The sequence below is a fragment of the Candoia aspera genome, chromosome 5, assembly GCF_035149785.1.
Source record: "Candoia aspera isolate rCanAsp1 chromosome 5, rCanAsp1.hap2, whole genome shotgun sequence".
Lineage (NCBI taxonomy): Eukaryota > Metazoa > Chordata > Lepidosauria > Squamata > Boidae > Candoia > Candoia aspera.
In genome coordinates, this window is record NC_086157.1 from 5,914,713 (window position 1) to 5,935,474 (window position 20,762).

The 20,762-nt window shown below is 37.6% G+C and overlaps 1 protein-coding gene across 1 annotated transcript in view; it reads left to right on the forward strand.

The window, feature by feature from the left end:
- Nucleotides 1-7,442: 7,442 nt before the first annotated feature.
- The window catches only part of DIAPH3 (diaphanous related formin 3), an 87,082-nt gene continuing 73,762 nt past the window's right edge, over nucleotides 7,443-20,762 (forward strand). The window contains exons 1-9 of the mRNA XM_063304548.1: nucleotides 7,443-7,512; nucleotides 9,150-9,286; nucleotides 10,052-10,157; nucleotides 12,249-12,359; nucleotides 12,598-12,716; nucleotides 13,108-13,224; nucleotides 15,313-15,431; nucleotides 16,200-16,264; nucleotides 17,891-17,995. Of these exons, the coding sequence (XP_063160618.1) occupies nucleotides 7,501-7,512; nucleotides 9,150-9,286; nucleotides 10,052-10,157; nucleotides 12,249-12,359; nucleotides 12,598-12,716; nucleotides 13,108-13,224; nucleotides 15,313-15,431; nucleotides 16,200-16,264; nucleotides 17,891-17,995 (891 nt within the window). The 5' untranslated portion in view covers nucleotides 7,443-7,500. The remainder of the gene's footprint in view (nucleotides 7,513-9,149; nucleotides 9,287-10,051; nucleotides 10,158-12,248; nucleotides 12,360-12,597; nucleotides 12,717-13,107; nucleotides 13,225-15,312; nucleotides 15,432-16,199; nucleotides 16,265-17,890; nucleotides 17,996-20,762) is intronic.

Below are 20,762 nucleotides of genomic sequence, written 5' to 3' on the forward strand. Positions count from 1 at the left end.
AATTGTAGATGATTGCTTTCTAGTCTAGTGGTAGGAATAAAATGGGGCTTGTCATACTGTATAACCAGGCTTGCTTGCTTGCTTGCTTTTAAAGGCTCCTGGGTAATCAATTGTATTTCTTTACACCAAATATTTTTTGGGGAAAAGGATGGTGGTTTTTTTTTTTTTTTTTTTGGCTAAGTGTGTACCTGCTGAGACATGCTTCTTTTTGGTTTTTGTTCAGTTTGATAAATTTTCCAGCATACGAATTCCAGGCAGCAAAAAGGATAGACCAGCTCTCCTGCATCTGAAACAGTCACATTGCTCATCTAGGGAATCTTCTACCCCTGCAGAGGCGGATGACTTCACGCCTACACATTTGCCAGATCAAGAGATCCTTGTACTATTTGAAAAAATGATGGTAAGAATCACAGATCTCTTTCTTAATTGGATATGTAATTCCTGACTGCCCTGTGAAAATTATTTTCCTGAGAAATAACTGCACTGACGAAAATTGTCTGCTAATCAGCTCATTAAAGCAACAGACATGAGAGAGAATCAATTGAGAAAGTCATCATTGTTTAATGTATTTTTTTCCAAGACAAGAAGTCAAAGTGACCCCTATGGAATATTTCTGAAATACTCTGGTGCTAAATGCCTTCTCCTTTTTTCCATAAAAAGAATCAATTAATTGCAGTTGTTGGAGATTGAAAAGGCACAGTGATGATTAGTAGGGGTCTACTAATAATAAATGTCTCTCCCTTACCAAACAGGCCTACTGATGTAATTTTTGCCCGCTTCCAGTACCAATTCAATGTACATATTATTGTTTGGAGCTGATAAATTTAAATTAGCTGGTTAAGATATGTGAAAAAGTGCATTTTCTAAAGATGCTTCAACCTATTCCTCTGTACAAAATTCATGCAACATCTATGCGGCGGTCCAAGAGTATTTTTAAGGATGCGTATATGAACTGAAACTATACATTTAGATACATTTCAGCTGTAGGTGCATTCGGCTTCCCTCTCTTTGGTCACATATGTGTTTTTTAAGGAATGGTAAGCTACTGTGTGACACAAGAGGCATGGAATGGTAAATGAGAAGTGCGTATCAGATGCCAATAGGTAAAAGATGAAGTGAGAGAAGAGACACGCTTGTAGAGAATAAAATTGAAAGGTACATTGTGGACACTGGTAATTTTTTAGTTAATGGCAAAGCAAACACCTCTCTCCCTGTACTTACTTGAATATTGAGAATATAATTAGTACATTTGATCTAATAGAACCTTAACAAGTATAAATGTGAAGCCATAATGTACATCTTAAACAATTTACTTCTCTGCATTCCCCTGTCCCTTGGTGACAAACCAAACTATTGTTCTTAAACATTAGTAGGCATTCATAATTTTCTCCTCCTGTGGTAGCAAGAATAGAGTAGAGATCTTCCTTGACAGCAATTTATTATGTTCTTAATGTGTGAACTTACTGTTTTATATTAAAAAAAGATGTTGCTCACTACAAGTAATAGAATAACATATTATAGCTTTATATTTCTTATGTAAGTCTTTTATGCTTAATCACTAACAGTATCCCCTTTATAGTACTGCGTTTACTGTATGGAGTAATGAAGCTGAGTGAGAACAGTACGTCCTAGATTATCCAAAGTATTCATGACAGAAATTTAATAATTTAAATTAGATTAATTTATATCTTTAAATTAATGAAAAATGTTTTATATAAGATTAATTTAGGCAATATATTTACAATAAAACTGTTTCTATGGACTTACTGAAGACTTTTGATAATCCCATTCTAAAGACTAGTGAGCAAACTTAGTTGTGGGAAAAATGAGAGGCTCTTATGGACTGGTAAGGGAAAAGAGGACAGGAATAAACTGACACATACTCTAAGAATCTATGTTGGGATCTATGCTTCTTCATCTGTTAGTACAGATGAAGCTTGCTGAATACACCAAATTATTTAAGCTGATTAAAGCAAAAAGTAAGAACAACTATCTCCAAAAAGTATTTCTGAATTGAAGAAAATAATATTAAAACAGCAAATGTGGTTCAATTTACTCATACTGAGGGAGTCTGAGTTGGTGATGACTAACTGTAGCAACTGGACATTTGCATTCCAACCAGTCATGGGCAGTAATGGCAAGAAGTCCTGACTTGTATCTGTGGAATTCCAGCATTCTGACTTATCTTTATGGAGAAGATGAAGCTTCTCCAGAGCTCTTTTCTTTCCTGAGAATTGTTAATACATAGGTTCAGTGGTCTGGTATGTGACTCAGACCACTCTCATGCTAGGCAAAAGGACTAAATGAACTCCAATTTTTAACTGAATATGGATAGACATGGTTTGTGTAATCATGGTTAATGGAATAAATGATTGGATCCATATAACTAATCAGTTTGTCAAGCAAACTAGCAAGAACATACAAGTTAAGTCAAAAATCAAACTATATTATGCAATGTATGAACCTAGCAATATTTATTAAGCAAAGGTTTCATAAATTGTTATTTGCTTTCAAAATAAAGAAAATGGAGCCCAAATTTCTTAAAGAATTAAGCATTGAAAAACTCAGAAACTAAGAGTTTGGTACCTGAATACTTAAGAATACGATACTAAATAGTTGGCAGAGAGGCTCTTGAATCTTCATAGTTAATGATGTAGACTTCTCAGCCAGCTGGAGACAAAAGGTCGATGTTACCAAATGAAGGAATTTCTAAGGAGTTTGGGTCAATTCCTGTGGGTTTCCTGCATGTGCGAGTAGCTGTTTCAACATGCCTCTAAATCATAGGAAGAGTCGGCTTTGCAGTGTAGATTTTAATCCATCAATAAGAGAGGAGGAAGGCTGCGTTTGGGGGTTATGATGGAAAGCTTGATGAAAATAACACTTTTTTTTTTTTTAAGGAGAAGGAGAGTGTCAAGGTTTTTGTTGAAGTATTGGTTTCTGCATTTGCTGGCTGTAAAAAAGATCGTTTTTCTACAGTCAGAATGGAAATGCAGCGTATTGCCTACTTAGCAGGCCAGTTAAAAAGTTGCCTTCCACCCAATGGACTGAGAAAATGGAAGGGCGGTGGTTTTTATTTCAACAGGAGAAATGGGCAATGTGTCCCTCCCTGTCTTCACTTCCTGCATGGAATATCTGTTTATTGGTGGCTACCAGGCAAGGTGGCCCAAGAGTTATTGAACTAAACAAAGGCAATATCCCAGAACACCACCTCATACTGACAAACGGCACTTGGTCTCTCCAGAAAAGCCTCCTTATCTCTTTGCTTGCTTGTTCCTGCCTTGCATTTACCTTTTGTTTTCTTTCTATGCCTTGCTGTTTGTTGAAATCCAATTGACCTTTGAGTGATACTATTATTGCTATGACCTCTGATTTTTAAAGCAGACCTCATCTTATTTCTCACTGCTCTGAAATGTTTTGGAACAAGTTTGAGATATAACACCTGTTTTACCTTTTCTCCTTAGGAAGATATGAATTTAAACGAGGATCGAAAAGCTCCACTAAGAGAAAAAGACTTCAGCACCAAAAAAGAAATGGTTCTGCAGTATACCAGTACTGCTTCGAAGCCGGTAAGCTCCTGGAATGAGGAGACCACAGCATGTGCTGTTGAATGAGACGGATACAAATCGGCAGAAGAAACAGAAACAGATTTAGTTCAGCTCATAGTTTTTGCTGGGTTTAATTAGGAAGTCCAGTTCTCCAAGTGGGTTCTGACATGGCATGTATAGTCTTCTTAAACAATCTGCATGTATTAATCACCCAATGGTACCATTTTAAAATGTGCATGCATCTTTGAGCATGCTTTCAAGATGATGTTCTACTTTTCCTGTTTAACATAGACATATGCATTTAGCTTGGTGATTTTGGAACAGGTGAACCAAAGAAGGTTCCAGATTGACTGGAATGAGTGTTTTTTTAAAATGCATGTGAACAATATTGTAATACTTATTTATTTATCTATCAAATTTGTCTCGGCCCATCCCCTCCGGAGGGACTCTGGGAGGTTTACAATATAAAACAATAAATATATAATAAAATTCCAATATAAAATACACTCTAAAACAATTTCACAAACCTACCAAATATGATAAAATCCAGATGGCTGTGGTCTCATTCAGTCCTTGCGTAGGAGGGGCACTTCAGGGCACTAGCCAACCCCAAGTATGACTATGCTCCTACCTGCCCCAAACCCGGTGGCAGAGCCAGGTCTTCAACTTCCTCTGGAAGGCTAGGGATATCAATTTCATAATATGTGTGATGATTTTCTTTCAGGGAAGCCTCAAGAGTAGAAAGCAGATTTTGCCACAGGAATTCATATATGAACTAAAATCTGGAGCAGTGGATGAAAAACTTGTCAGTTGCTTAGAATCCCTTCGCGTGTCATTGACTAGTAACCCTGTCAGGTAATGGAAGCAGTTCAACAAAGTCTTTTAGAAAAAAATCTGAATCCAACAAAGCCATGATTGTATATTGCAAGTGTCTTTCATTAAGACCGTACATTCATTTTGTTGTAAGTTAAGAGTTATAAGTTATTATTTGTGCAAATTCATTACTGACCATCGTCACTTGCTTTCATATACCTGTCACAGGTATCCTTGATTTCATTTCTGACTGTTTGAATTTACAAGTGGCACCAACCACTTTTGGAAGTGAGGTCACAGAGTTTAACTTTATTAAAATATACGGTCATAGGCCAAATACACAGATACAAAAAAAGTGGAGTTGGTAGCTTAATATGTTTCTGTGCATTCTGGAAACTGAATTTTTGTAACAACCCAGAAAGGTCTCATCATGTCTGTAGTACTGTGCTATTGATGTACTTCATCTGGTTGCACGTTGTCTTGTTCTTGAATTAATCTCCATATCATTATGATATCATCAGAAGTCTCTGGCACTAAAATTCGATTAAATCAGTGGTTGTAGGGTGTTTTTATGGCAATATCTGGATAATTTGCTTGCACAAGTTTGTGAACTTTGTTTCACTGTAACCACTATCTAAATCACAGCATCAGGCTCTTTTTCTGAAATGTCTCCATGTGGGTTGTAGCGTGAAGACTGGAATGGGCTTCTTTTTTAATCAAATACCCAAACGGGGAATTTAAGATGCCAAACAGCTTGTAGTGCTAATCTATGCAAATTATTTGACACCGATTTGCAAATAGTGAAGGTATGCAGAGGTATTCCAAATTATGGGACACTGAATGTTAGTCCAGACACCAGATGTTCGACGTGTTACTAGGGATAAGATGCATTTAAATAAATATATGCACTTTGGTGTGTGTGACTTGGTTGTGTAGGGCTCTTGCGCTTCCTCCAGATGAACAAAAATCCCATTCTACATATGAAAAAAGAGCAAGCCTCTAGTCATTCTTGTGCCCAAGACAAGATATGTTCATTTTGTAAGAAAGGGTTGTTTCAGCTCTGCAGCGTTTGTAGCAAATGAATTCTTGCAATGACTGATTTACACATAGTCTACAGTTTATTATTTTTTAAAATGAAAAAACTTCTTTAGTGGGAGGACTAAAAGTAGGTTCTTAATGAATATCAAAAGCCACTTCTTTGTATCTTTTTTCTTTTCTATTTTTCTTTAGCTTTTTTTCTTTTCTTGCACCTTTCGCTTCCTCTTTTCTTTCTTTTTTTGCTTTTTCTTCTTTCCTTTATATTTGTATTTTTTTTAAAAAAAATGTTTTAATAAAAATTATATATAAAGTAAAAATAGATTAATAAGAAGAAGCAGCCCAGACTTGTGGTGTAGCTATGATTTAAGGAGTAGCATATCCAATGCAAAAGTTGGAGCAAATATCGTATGTTCTAACTCAGTACTTACTATAAAGAAATACAATTTTTCTGAGTCAATTAAAAATATTTTAACGCATCCTAACCAATGTATGTAACTAATGCTTGTTCTTACATACATGCTGCAAAAAGGTAACCAAGCCACCATTTGTATTCTACCCAACTCCAAATTCTCTGGGCAGTTTACATGGACGATAAAATCGAGAAATAATCCCCAACCGCAACTCAGATATCACAAAAGATACCACCAGTAGACTTGACAAAGATAAATAATAAAAACATAGTAATGTCCTCCAAGTAGCCATCCACAGTGCTGACCACACAGATCCTACTCTGCTCATCCAGCTTTCCATGGGTTCAGTAATTGAGCCCTAAGCTGGTCGCCTCCATTCTGAAATCCTAGAGAACTGCTGCAGTGCTGAATAGCCTGGACCAATGGCTGACCCCATATGAAGCGGTTTCCCATATTCCTATTCTAAACATGTAAGCCTTTTCCTGGCAAACTGGGGAATTGACAGTCAAGTCAGACGTGCTTACCATGCTATTCCCTTTTGGGGTAAGTAACACAATGCCACACACAGCATGTACAGTACATCCAGGCTAGTGGATGTTGGTAATAGCCTGTTGGTTTGAGAGGTGGCCTCTAGCCTATATAGAAGAATGTGAGTTTGCTTTGGGTAAAACTGGGTGAAGTGGGCCTAAACCGAATGGTATTGTGTCTATCAGTAGCAGGGGATGCTGCATGTGGCACGGGTACACTGAGGCTTGTAACCTAATCCACTTTCCCCTTTCCTTACTAAAAAGTGCAGTTCTTGAACACCTGCTTCCCCCTTTGAAAGGAAGAGAAATGGCTGGAGGGCATAAGGCTTCTGGGCAGAGCTCTGGCCCTCACTTTGTAGAGGGAATTACAAGGCAGGGGAGGAGAAGAAAGGCCGTGAGGAAGCAGAGAAGAAGAAATTGCAAGAGTTGGGGGAGAGATGGACAAACAGTAGGCTGTGATTGTTAACCGCCCTGCAGCTGTGCTAGGAGCGAGCACCAGAATCAGCTTGTGACCTACCAGTGTTTGCATGCTGTGATAGAAGAGAAGCTGATTTAAGGCGAGGAAAGCGCTGTCTCCAGGAAGAAACCCCCCATTATTTTAAGAAGTGCTGCTGTTAACAAAACAAAACACTGAATATATCCTTAAATCTGATGTGCTGTCTTCTGTTATGAAATATGATGTTAAAGAACAAAGCACATAAAGAGAAAATGGACAGCTGTTTTGTGATGATGTATGTCAGAATCCTATTACCCATCTCCAGTGCCCCCAACACCCCCCCCAATTGCCTCTTCCCAAAGTTCATAGAAACTAAATGGGACAGCGAGGAACTGAGCAGACAGGGGTATAGGTATCCATTGCATTAACGTGGTTTTTGGCTTAGATCCATACACTGATCGCCTTTACTCATAATACCTAAAATTAATATATAAAATATATTTTTGCAGTTGGGTTGAGAACTTTGGACATGAAGGACTTGGATTATTACTGGACATTTTAGAGAGACTGGTTGAAACGAAACAGTAAGTCTTCTAACAAGTGTATAATTCTCAGAAAGGATGGATAATAATCAACATGTTATAATTTTGTATATTTATTTCCTTGCATTCAGACAGGACAGAATTCTAAAGAAGATACAGCATAAGATAATTCAGTGCTTGAAAGCTTTTATGAATAACAAGGTCAGTGCACTAATTTACTTAATTATTTAAAATTGCAGTCTTACACACATGCAACTCAGTGAGGTTTATGAGGTAGGCATAAGACCTTATGGCTTTTAGGACTAGGTTCAGATTTGGGATTTTTTTCTAGTCATTGAAAGGATCAGGATTCCATGAAGGTTATCTCTAGAGGAAGGGGACAGGAAAGGCAGTAACATGAAGTGTACCCAGGAGAAACCGTTTGCTTTCTCTGCTTGTCAAGAGTATTCTTGTGGGTCTGCCCTTTAATGAAACCTTTAATTGGTTTGCAATTTTTTGGCTCAAATTTCAAATTTATTCTAATGATACTTAGAGGACACAATTTGTCAATGATGCAGGAGAGCATTGAATCTGTATTTTTTTTCACATCCAAGTCAAATTCTGTATCTGTAGGATCTCATTTTTTCCCTAATAGGACTTAAGCAGTTTTTAAAAGCAATAGCAGGTAGAGCATTTTTCTCAATAGTGCAGTAATTTAAGTATCCCTCCTTGAGGTTGTCCAAATGCTATATAAACGTTGTGTTTATGAAAGGATAGCTGCATGTGGTGGTAGAGATAGCTGCTGATGCATATGAAAATAAAGCATTTAGAACCAGAGTCGATATGAAATGGGCAGGTTGTGACGTATTAAATTGCTTGTAAACAGCACAAACCCTGTCACTGTTAGCAGTTGCTTAGTAATTGGCAGGACAAGATTGGTTCTCCTTGTTCTGATTGCAAAATAAGTATCTTTATTGATAATGAAATGTTGCTTTTTATGAATTTGTAATATTGGTGAATTGTTAAAATGTGGAAGAATTTTTTTAATTGTACTGGCTTTTCTATTCCTGAGGAAACATTCCTGAATGCTGACTGTCATTCCAAATTGACTTGAGTCTTGAGGTCATCTTGGGAGTGCACCAGTTTAACTTCTGTGTTCCCTTGCTTGTTGCTTCAAAATGGACACTTTGCATTTTGAGGCATGGCTCCTGGAACAGCTGGACTCCTCTTTTTTTTTAATTTTCTGGGAGTATCACAGTTGGAAGGCACTGTGTTGGCAAAGGCTGGTGTACATCAGTATTTGCAAAGCCCATTTTGGGTTATTCTCAAGGACCACAGCCTGTTATCACAGAATAACATGCAGATTTGAGGAACAACGTGGCATTCTGGAACTGAGAATTCGAAATGAGAATTTACAAGGCATAGCTTGCTACTGAATCTTGGGAGACTGTTTTAAGATTTCGACTGAAATCCTTTTAAACAAAACAGAAAGAATTAAGTACGTATGTGGCAACTATTCCAAACAAGAATGGTATATTATAAAGATATTAGTTACCCGCCTAACGGAATGTGTGGGTTGTAAAAACAGTATATATGGAGGTGGGGGGAGGGAGAGGAAGACTATTAAATAAAAAGAAAACTGAACATTTTAAGTAAATCTCAATTTTTTTACATAGTTAACATTGCTGATTCCTTTTTGTGGAAGTGCCTTATGAAAATCTTCATAGTTTTGTAGGATTTCATGGGTTTTCTTTATATATAGGTAGAAACATGGCTAGGCAACTTACAGTATGTGCATTGGTACATCTTGTTAATGATCACCTTCTGCCTCCAATTAACCTTTATTTCTTGTCCTTTAGTATGGTTTGGAAAGAATAATGGGTGAAGAAAGAAGTTTTTCATTATTGGCCAAAACAATTGATCCCAAACAAATCAACATGATGACTGATGCAGTTAAACTTCTGTCTGCAATATGTATTATTGGAGAGGAAAACATGTAAGTATAACATTGATGACATATGTAGCCAATTAATTTAGAACATTTTTAAGGAGTCAAATCTTATTTTGATTGGAAATAATTGTGTTAAAAATAAAGGCCTGAAATTTACTGAAAGTACTAGTAGTTTTGGAAGTAATAATAAACACAGTAGAATGAAACACCATCTTCTGAATATCTGCGTAATCTTCGAAAGAGATGTCATAAAGATCCCATGCTTCTGGACGTTTTTTGTGCGGAGTTCTAAGTGCGTAGAAATATTTCTATACACTTTTAGTTGGGGTTCTCCAGGCTTAGGGAGACTGGTATCAAAAAAAGAGATCATGTTTTTTGCAGGTGTTTTGCTTTGTGATCCAGTGAGGGTTTCCTGGCACAAGAGTTCCAAAGTGGGAACTGCAGGATTTATAGTCTGTGTAGAATTTGAACTCTAGTGTGGTTGGTTGGTGATTGGACGCTTCTGGGAAATATTGCTTGATAATTTATTTCTGATTGCAAGATCCTTGAAAAAAAAAGTATTTAACAGGTGAGGCTTAAGTATTCATGTCTGTTTAAGTGTCAAGTAATAATAGGTCCGTCCTTCCTTCCTTCCTTCCTTCCTTCCTTCCTTCCTTCCTTCCTTCCTTCCTTCCTTCCTTCCTTCCTGCCTTCCTTCCTGCCTTCCTTCCGTCCTTCCTGCCTGCCTGCCTGCCTGCCTTCCTTCCTTCCTTCCTTCCTTCCTTCCTTCCTTCCTTCCTTCCTTCCTTCCTTCCTTCCTTCCTTCCATAGCCTTGAAAAAATTTTGAAAGCCTTGACTACAGCAGCAGAAGAGAGAGGTATTGACCGATTTTGCCCCATTCTGAAGGGTCTCAAGGAAAGTTCAGTCCATCTGCAAGTAAGTAATACTTCTTGTAGTATTTTAAAGCCAATAAATGCAACTAATCTAGTAACTGTAAAGAAAAAGAAATCCTGGGACAACCCTTCAATCATGGATGCAGCTAGACAGACAAATATCTGCAGAATGATTTATGTTGTCTTTGTGTGACTAATGGCATGTTGTGTGTCAAATATTATGTATTGTGACAAATATGGAATCAGCTTAAGTAAAAAAAAGTATTAGATCTAGTCCTTTAATTTGCTGTACCACTCTGAAAAACAACTTTTCTTGAGAATTTAAGGTCCACTAGTCTGCCATGCAGGCATGGCAGAAATTATCTTCATTACTCCTTATGATTAAATAATTGGAATTTTTCCATAAAATAACAGGAAGAGTGTCAGTTCCTGTTCCAGTATTCAACATTCAAAACTGAACCAAAAGCAGAGTGCATTCAGAGCCAGCGACTGAAGGTCACGAACTAGATGCAGTAAATGGTGAACTGCATTAAACCCCTCTCTTTTCAAATAGATAAATAACACACTTATGGTACCAGCATCTTTTGCAAGAAAAGGCATCTGCTTCTTTTTTTGCTCACTTTCCATGTGCCAGAAAGCATTAGCTAATGTATTTATGACAGAAGTCAGCAGTTGAATCAGAAGATCAACGTGGTGAAACGTGAAGCAGGCTGCAGTTCCAATGTCCGGAGTGAGGCTGTTGCTTTGTGATATTGTGCCTGAATGCTGTTGGCAGGAATCACTTAAAAGGCAGAAAATTGTCCACTACATGGGGAAAATCTTTTCAGTGTCAGAACTGATCACACAAAGGACTGAAAATTACTGCAGGAAAGATATAGGTGATGTAGGGTTTATTATATTTCTTGGTGGTGGCCCTAAAGACTTAATTCTCAGGCCACCTTTCCAGCTTGAGTAGCAGCTGCTGCAGTGGGCCTTACAACACTTACTGCTTGTTGTTTATGTTCAAAAGAGATTTGTGGATATTTCAAATACTTTTCTTTTCAATATGCCTCACTTCAATAGCTGACTCCAGAATTGCAGGTATGGGCTAAATCAGGGGTCCTCACAATAAAACATTTCTGCCTAAGATTAGTACTTAACCAAGGCAAGCCTACATCCAGACACCGGATGAGGATATTATTATGAAATCCGACAGTCAGTTTCTGGTGGACATCAGAACAGAACAATCAGCCTATCAGTTATCTAGAATTCTTAGCAATGGGATGCTCATTCATTAAACTGGCTATTACACTCAAAATATGGGAATGGTCTATCCTATGCAACTTCTCTAGTTAATCACTTGCCAGGTTGGAAAAAGTAACTGTGTAGATACCTTCAGTTACATAATGATAGTGACAAACAAACTGAGGTTGAATCCTAAGCTTGTGCTATCCTGATTTGGTGGGTACTGGTTCCAATTTTTTCCATGAAAGGTACAGTTAATTACTTTTGGCTTTTCAGCAGAGGACATATGATATCAAATCTCTTTTCGGATACGCCATTCCTATACTACTGCCTATCTATGTCATCTAGAAAGACAGACAATGCCACCTGATTACCTAAAAAAAATACAATAGCTACACTTCAATTTTAACCCTTGAAATTCTCTTGACTGTAATAGCTGGGGCATCTTCTGTTATTTTAAATATCATATTTTGTTTTAAATAAAGAATAATTAACTGGAACTTTGTGTTTATCCAGTATTTGTAAAGCTTAAATAACCTGGACTTAAAATAACAAAAGAAAAGTTTGAAAATGTTTATTATCATTTCTTAAGTGTGTCTATATCTAGATGTGTTCCTGAGTTTCTTTTGGCAGATAAAAACGGAAATGTTTAATAACCCCCTGAAATTATATAGATATTCTCCTTTTAATAACATTATTTTACGGATATCCTTCCCCCAACTATACACAGACATTTGTTCATGCTATGAGAATATCATAATGTTCATAGCAATTAAATAGTTAGTCATTGTTGGCTATGGCTGAATGGTCTGTTTTCTCTGTGTGTTTCCTAGTCAGAATATGCTACGAAGGTGGTAACATAAACAAATGAAGGCTAAATTCTGCAGATTAAAGTTGTTCCCTTTTGTAGATAGCTTGTATGCAGTTCATCAATGCCCTAGTTACAACTCCGGATGATCTGGACTTCAGACTCCACATTCGAAATGAGTTTATGCGTTGTGGATTGAAAGAGCAACTGCCAGTAAGTCTGTTTATGCGTGACTTAATATTTAAATTAGAAGATTGGGATGGGAAGAAGTTGTGTGAAATATCTCATAGAATTACTAAGACAGAACTGTTGCCTGTAAAAATTGTTTCACAAACTATATTTGAATAGCATAAATTCCCCAAATCTTTTGATTCGTGCATTTTGTTCAAAATAACTCATTTTAACATGCAGTTATTAATTACAGTATTGTTGCTGTTTTTCCCCACTGCAGCTCCTGAGATGCATGAGGAATGATGCTTTGGATATCCAGCTCAAAGTGTTCAGTGAACACAAAGAAGAAGATATGATTGAATTTTCTCACCGTTTAGATGATATCAGATCAGAATTCGAATATCCTTTAAAGAAAAACTGGAAATTTTCAGACAGTTAAACCAGACTTGGTAGCAAGCATCCAAACAGTGATGTCATTTTTATGATTCTTAGTTGAATCAACTTACACAGTCAACAATTTTCATTACTGAGTGATAGTTAAAGGTGGGAGTTATGGATATACAGTAAGAATTGCTATGTTGTTCCAAGAAGTTCTGGAACAAAATCAGTTTGGGGCAGATGCCTCATTTTGGACCAAATACATGAATCAATTTTCCTCACCAACTTAAAACGTTTCACTCTAGATTATTTTACATAACGACTCCAGCAAAAATCTAAATTCATCTTGAAAATAAAAAATGAATCTATAATTTACAATCCAAGTTAGCTGTTTTATCCTTAATTTGATTACTGATGCAAATGATGTTTATAATTCAGTGTGGAATACCGTTAAGGATACAAGTGCAGAAAGTCACTTCCTTTCTATACTGCAACATCTCTTGCTGATACGAAATGATCAGTTTATACGGTAAGAAAGCAATCATATGGTAAGAAAACTCACTGAAGCTCCTGTTGGGATATTTGTTACGGAGTGTCAAATATGCAATCTATTCACACTTTATTACAGAAAGAGTCTTAGTTTCGTAGAAGATTTTCAAATACATCTGAAGTTTAACGTAGAAGTGTGCAACAACTGTCACGTCAAGGGTGGCAGGTCAAGAGCCACAGCCTAATTTGAGAGAAATATTTAAGAGTTGGAATGTTCTTTAAAACCTCATAGTTCCCCCAAAATACAGAAACAGGTCTCCAAATGTTGGCTTTACCCTATGGTGTGGTATGAGCCTGATAACGGTTTTCATAATTTGGTGTAAGGGAATATTTGTGATTAGTCTGCTTAATAGATAATTCAATCTTAGCTATGGTTCTGAGAAAGAGAAAAGAAAGATTTTTGTGGTGGAATCCAACTGGTCTTCTGGAAATACCGTCTTCTGTTGTTACGCCGATGACATGAGTGGGTCATTTAAATGAAACAGTGACATTGAGAGAAGGTGTTATAATGAGTTAAGCAGAGTACTAGACTGACTAGAGAATTCATTCCATGAATGAAAACCTTACTGGGGGAGACTTTGGGCCAGTCATTCTCCCAATCTACCTCGCAGGGTCTTCATTGCGAAATGATTGTTTCATAATAAGGGCCATCTTGAGCTCACAGTGAAATGGCAGGCTATTTAAATGCATTAATATGTAAAGGGACAAGAACCTTTATGTGTTCCTTTATATATTAATGCATTTAAAGTTAAAATTTAAGTTAAGTTAAATAAAGTTAAGTTAAAAAGCTGCTTGATGTTCGAAGGTGTAAATGTCTTGTTCAAGATTGCCGGTTGCTGCCCACTGAATTCCAAACATTCATTTCTGTTAGCGTGTTTATCACACCGATGCTCAGCATCCCCGAAGACTGACAAATAGCATATTTGTTTCCTCTGTTCATTTTATTTTATTTTATTTTTTTCTTTTTGAACTGCTTTTCCACATAGTTATTTGGCCAATGTTAAACCTTGTATGATAGAAGTTGGTGTTCACTGTAAAATATTGTGGGGAGAAATGGGTAGAAACAAGAGTCTTTTCATATAAGCACTTTTGTGATTGTTCTAACTGATGTTGTGAGATAAAGGTTTGCGATACAAGTCTCGAAGCAGTAGATTTTTACGTGGCAAAAATAAATGGAAGCAGGAAGAAGCTTAGAGGACCCTACCAAATAATGAAATAAAATTGTATGCGAAGTAGATAGAGTAAGAAACATAAAAATTAAGTCGGTGGGGGCACTGTGCTATGATTGAGCCATCAGTGGAGTGTTCCCTAGTTGCCAAGCAAGCAGGCACTCTCAGTCTTCAGCTCTCTTCTTTGCACATGGGCACAGAAGATACATCCACTGAAATGAAGTGACTGTGGCGGTGCACCAAAGCACAGCCCCTTGCTTTTCTCTGTTACGGCAAAACTTCACTCCAGCAATTAAAGTAAAGGCTGCTCTGCAAAGTGAAATGTTGCCTCACACAGCCCTAATAAGACCTCTCCTGGATCAGGCCAGAATTCTGGGAGTTGAAGTCCACAAATCTTAAAGTTGCCAGGTTTGAAAACCATTTGTCTGTCTAATCCAGCATCCTGCTTTGAACAGTGATCAACTAGATGCCCAAGGACATCCAAGGAAAGCATCAAGAGAAACAGAGTCGTAGTGGATCAGAGCAAAGTGTGTCCAGTTGTCCTACTTCCATAGTCCTCTTGCGCAGGACATACGGTTAACTCACATTTCCTGCTCTTCCCCACCAGTAGCATGCTGATATTCTAGCTGTTTGTCAGGTTTTGTAGGCACTTCATCAAGGGATAGGATGGATCAGTTTCCATCCTGCTTAAGCATGAGTCGTATTCCTGAGACATATTTGATTATTGAATCAGTTCTCCAGCTAGCGTTAGCCAGGGTTCAGTCTTGGCAAGACTGACAGAAGTCTTAAATCCTACCTCAGATCAGTCCTGGAGGATGGATACGTTGTGCTGCATTAAAAGCAGTATCATCTCAGAAGTGTATAACTAAAAAAACATACTTTTCTTGTCATTTCTTTAGACCTCTGTATTTCAAGTTAATCGAAGAGTGTGTTTCACAGGTAGTCTTACACAGAAGTGGTCTGGACCCAGATTTTAGTTACCGAAAAAGGCTGGACGTAAATTTCAGTCACATATTGGGTAGGCTATTTATATTACATATTTATGTTCGTATGGAAGATTATATTTTAAAAAAATGAGTTGCTGCACAGATTTCACAGGGACCGTTATTGTATGCCGCCCGGAGTCACGTTTATGAGATGGGAGGCCATATAGATGTGATAAATGAAAGAATAATTCCAAAGATTAAATTCTGGAAGTGTTCTATAGTGATGTACATTTGTTTTTGCCAGTTGTGTTTGTGTATACATTTGGTAATAAGCTGCAATAAATCTTTTTTCCTGATCAGTGTACATACTTGCAATACGTGTTTTCGTGATCCTGACACAGTTACAAATGCCATTTCCTTCAGTATCTATCAAAACCAATAATGTAATTGCTAAACATCTCTGATACTTATGGAGGAAATTCATCCAAAATGATATTTCTGGCCTCTGCCTTGCTCTTTCTGAATCCTTGTCCCCAAAATATTCTCAAAGCCTATGGTTTTGCATAGATTAAAGTAATCCCCATGTCTTTTAAACTGCTTTATGAAAATTGTAGTCATTGCACTTTGAAACTAGCTGCATAGCTGTCAGTCGTTAAGGGAAGCAGTTTTTAAAAATTTGTTTCTACTTAATTAGGAACTAAATATGCATATTTTTCTTGATATGCTGACTGTACAGATTTGTTTGGTCTCAGGGTTGATTATGAGTTAACATAAATCTTACTCTCGCTATTGACTGTTCTCTGAGATTGGCCAGGCAGTAAAAGCTATCCAGAAGATTTATATAGACTGTTTTCTGCTAGATATCTGTATTGAACAGAAGAAAATGGAAGAACTTGAAGGAAAAGCTTCAGAATTCTTGAAAAAGGTAAGTAATTTTAGAAACGTTTTATTTACAAGCCTACAAATTTCAATGTCCAAATGTCTTCTAATCTCTGAGATTTGAAACAAAATTATTTTATAAGAGGCAAGGTAACAAAAGTAGAGCTCTGCATTTTACCTGTAGTTTAAAACCTAGTTGTGTGATCCAAAATTGATGGCCACTTTTTTCCCCCTCCTTACGAAAACATAATAGCTAGAAGGGAGTTTGATCGTAAAATGTTATTGCTGCCCTGATCCACAGCTGGAGCCTACAGCTGCTTTTCAGTTAAAGTATCAAGAGATCAATCAAACAGTTTTATTATGTGTTTCTGGCCCTTGGAGTGTGCATTTGTCAGTGACAATGTTTGTACATCAGCCTTTTAGCTTTCATCTTTGCTTCCTTTTATTTGATGCAAAACAAACAGACAGTATTATGATTGAAAGAAATTTTGAGGAAATGTTTCAAGAAATTTCACTAAGGAAAAATCACGATGGATCAATTCATCACTTCTTCTAAATTCTGGGCAGAGAATTTGTGTCCTTCCATTTGTTACTCAACTACAGTTCTCAGTTGTCTCAACCATGTTCCACCAATTTACCTTTTATCCATGTACTGTGTTGTAAAACAGCATTGGCATAAGAACATCAAAGACATCTGCTATTTTACAGTAGGACCTGTTGCAAGATAAATTGTGTGTTGGCTTTGTTATTGGAATTATTAGCCTACATCAAGGGAACTTGAAGCTTGTTAGAGGAAATGGCTTCCCAGCACCCTCTGTTGTGCCCTCCAGAGCATCCCTGAAATGGACAGGTCCAGATTTTTTGGACATTGTTGGGAGATTTGGTGGCCTTGATCCTTAAGAACTTCCCAAAGAGGGACAAAAATAATTGGCCTCACCCTTCAAGTGACAACATGCCTCTAACCACACCCGTTCGGTCTAGTGCAAATTAATTAAAAATGGGGCAAGCAGTTTCCCATGCCTGGACTAAACTGTGTACGGTGTGATCTGTATGTAACAGTTCATAGGATATGGCTGTTAGATATCACTTGCGCAGGTTCATATTAAATTCAAGGCAAAGAAGAAGTGGCTAGTTTGACTAATTATGAGGTCTTCCCACATTGCACTTGTTTTCTGGTGAAGACGAAAACCACAGTGGTAATAAGACCCTTTGCTTGCCTAATGGTGCCATGACTAAGTGCCAATTTCTGATCTAATAAACTGGTGTCCTTGGAGAAGAGGTAGCCAGCATTTAAAATAACATAATATTAAGGATGAGATGAAAGAAGTCTTGAATCCAGTGGATTAATTTGTTGAAAATATCCAAGGATCAAGCCTCTATCTTTACAGCAGCCTGGAACTGGTATAACAGTTCATCCTGCATAGACGCCAGTAATGGACTTTTAAGGAAAGGGTATGGAAATCAATGTACTTGTCAAGAGGAAAGCAGAGCCTAATCCATCTCACTCCCTGGTTTTGAAGCAAAAGTCAATTTGATATTTCATACCTCCCCAGAGCCACTTAAGATTGCATAATATGTAAATCTAGGTAATATAGCATGGAAATACTCAAGGTAATGAACAATTATCCCAGTAAATTTAATGATATACAGTACCTTCTCATTTATGCTCTAGTTTGAAAAAGAGTTTGTAGCTCATCAAGAGACAAAGGCACAGCTTCAGAAGACTGAAGAAAAGATTAGTCTCCTTGAAGCAGAAAGAAAAGCGTATAAAAATGAGGTAAAAAAAATCTGTATTCATAAGGTACTGTTTATGAAGTTAGAATAATTAACAATAACGTGTGATGCTGCTATGTTATGGAAATCAATAAAAGGCTTCTACCCCTTATGTTTTGTCATTTCTGAATAAGGAGCACACAATGGTGGTAATTTTTCAGTTCCTCCAGCCTCTGGCCTTGGTGGGAAAAGCTTGTGTTGGAAGTGGTTGTTCTGCTGAGGATGATGGCTGTGGCACTGGAAGTAGAGTTTTGGGACAGTGGAAATGGGAAGGAGGAGTAACTACTGGTTGACACACACATTGCTTCAGTGGTTTGCTGCTAAATTAATTTGCCTCTATTTTAGTGGTCCAGCTTGTTACACATCTCTCATAATAGAAATTCCTCAGAATATTGTCTGTATGGACTCCTAATATTTTTGGTAGTGTGATGTGACATAAATAGAAACAATTTAGTTCCTTTTGGTGTTTCTTGGCTTCCATCTTGCTATGCTTCTAAAGAGTCTTGCAAGTTATTTTCCACCTGAGGTGCAACAATTTTTTTTTTTTATTGTTGCTCAGCCTAGTGATGCTTTGTACTTTATGAAGTGTGCCTCTGTGTCCAGATGTACAGTTGATGGATTGTAGCATCTTGTATCTCTGTCCTCCATCTGCATCTTCATCATTACCAACATCTTTCCCATCTTGCGCTCTTTCCATTAGAGAGAGAAAAATACCATTAAGTGGATAAGTCTTAGGAGAAGGAGGATTATCTTGAGCTGTCTGACGGGATAGAAGACCATCTTTTAAGAGATGCCAGTTATCTCATAGTTATGTATGTTTCTCAGAATTTAGAAGAAGCATAGTCAGGCTTAACTTTAGAAGTATAATGGGAATATTAAGCAATTCCCTTATCACCTTCACTGGTGTTTTGAAAATGGCTTTTTCCTCAAGGCTGACCTTCATCACAGTATGCCAAAAGGTGTTAGTGTCCGCCTCCTCAGCCAGATGTAGCCTGGAATATGCAGTTTGTGGTAAGACTGCTCATTTGGAACTTGTAGATGATGCAGTGGCCCCCGTGAAGTCCATTGCAAGAGTAAACAGGATGGGATTTCTAGCAGACCAACATCCAGGGAGGGATGCCTGAAGTGTTAGTCCTGGATTGCTCCTATATGGAGAAAGACAGCAGTAGTTGGAGTTGCTCTATTTATAAGAAGATAAGAAGAACGATGTTCCATGCATATACTGTAAAAACATGCATAATGCAGAAAATGTGGCATTTTCCTCCCTCTCTTGTAGTGTTTAGAACTCCAGACTGGTGTTCAAAGCAAATGCAGGCAGGTTCAAGATTAATAAAATGAGAGAGTAATCCCTTGGCTAATAGACTAATCCCTTGGACTAATAGAGGGGGAAATCTGTGTTAGCAAAATATTCATTAAATTTGAATGGGACTTACACATGTGTAAGAGTATACATACAGGGCTTTTTTTCTGTTTTTTTCTGAAGATTCCTAAACCGTTGCTAGTTAAATCAAATTTTTATTTTTTTATATGTAGCTAGACAACGAAACATGCTGTCTCAGATACAGCAGTGGCTACAAATTTAGTGAGTCTTAAAAGAGGGCTATACAAATTCAGTGGCTTATCTTCAGGAGGGCACATTTTGAATACCACCTAGTAGTAAGCAGTTATGAAAAAGAGTTATTGCCCTCTGTGCTTGTGAGCTCCCTGAATGCATCTCCTTGGCCACTTTTTAATAGAATTCTGGTCGAGATTGTCCCTTGGGTACTTATTTATGTTTGTTATTTTATTTTAAAGAACTTGCCAGGTTGTTTCTTATCAGTGTTACTGTCCTCAATTCCTCCCTCCCTGAATGTTGGTCTGCTAGAAATCCCATCTCATCTGTGAGTTAATTCAAATTAACTCAGAGGCCCTTCGAATAGTCACTCACGCCCTGGTCATCTCCCATATAGACTACTGTAATGCGCTCTACATGGGACTACCCTTGAAGAGTATCCGGAAGCTATAGCTGGTCCAAAATGCAGCCGCGCGGGCAGTTTTTCGTGCAAGATCAGCACATATTACTCCCTTGCTCCGCAAGCTGCACTGGTTGCCAGTAGAGGGCATGCTACGGACCCCGTCTGCAAGACAGTTCCATCTGGCGGGGTCGAGGAGGCGGGCCTTCTCTGCAGCAGCTCCCGCCCTTTGGAACACCCTTTCCCCAGAAGTGAGGTTGGCCTCCTCTCTTCTGGACTTCAGGAAATGGCTGAAGACCTGGTTTTGTCACCATGCCTGGAGTGGGGAGAGGAAGAGCCACTCATGGGGCTTGTTGATTCCCTAGTCCTGCCAGGACCGATTCCGGTCCCCTTTGGGTGGAATTAGATCTTCCATCACTTGGATTTTATTATATTTTATACGTATATTTATTGATATTATTCTGATTTTATTGTATTTTATACTGTTTTATTGTGAACCACCCAGGGTCCCCCAAGTGGGGGAGATGGGCAGTGATAAAAATATGACAAATAAATAAATAAATAAACAAACAAACAAATAAATAAATAAATTGCACTTTTGATGGATGTTTAGCTGTTGTCCAGGCAGCATTTGCCCCATATCTTTTGGGATGTTGTCTGCTGTGAGTCTGGAGATGCAAATGCTATAAGCCCTGTAAGACAGAAGTGGCTATTGTAGTTATAAGCACTGCATTGTGGTTTAGGGCTTTCTTGAAACCAGTATTTTTTAAATGAGTTTATATATTTAAAAGTTATAAAATAAATATGCTTATTTGTTGC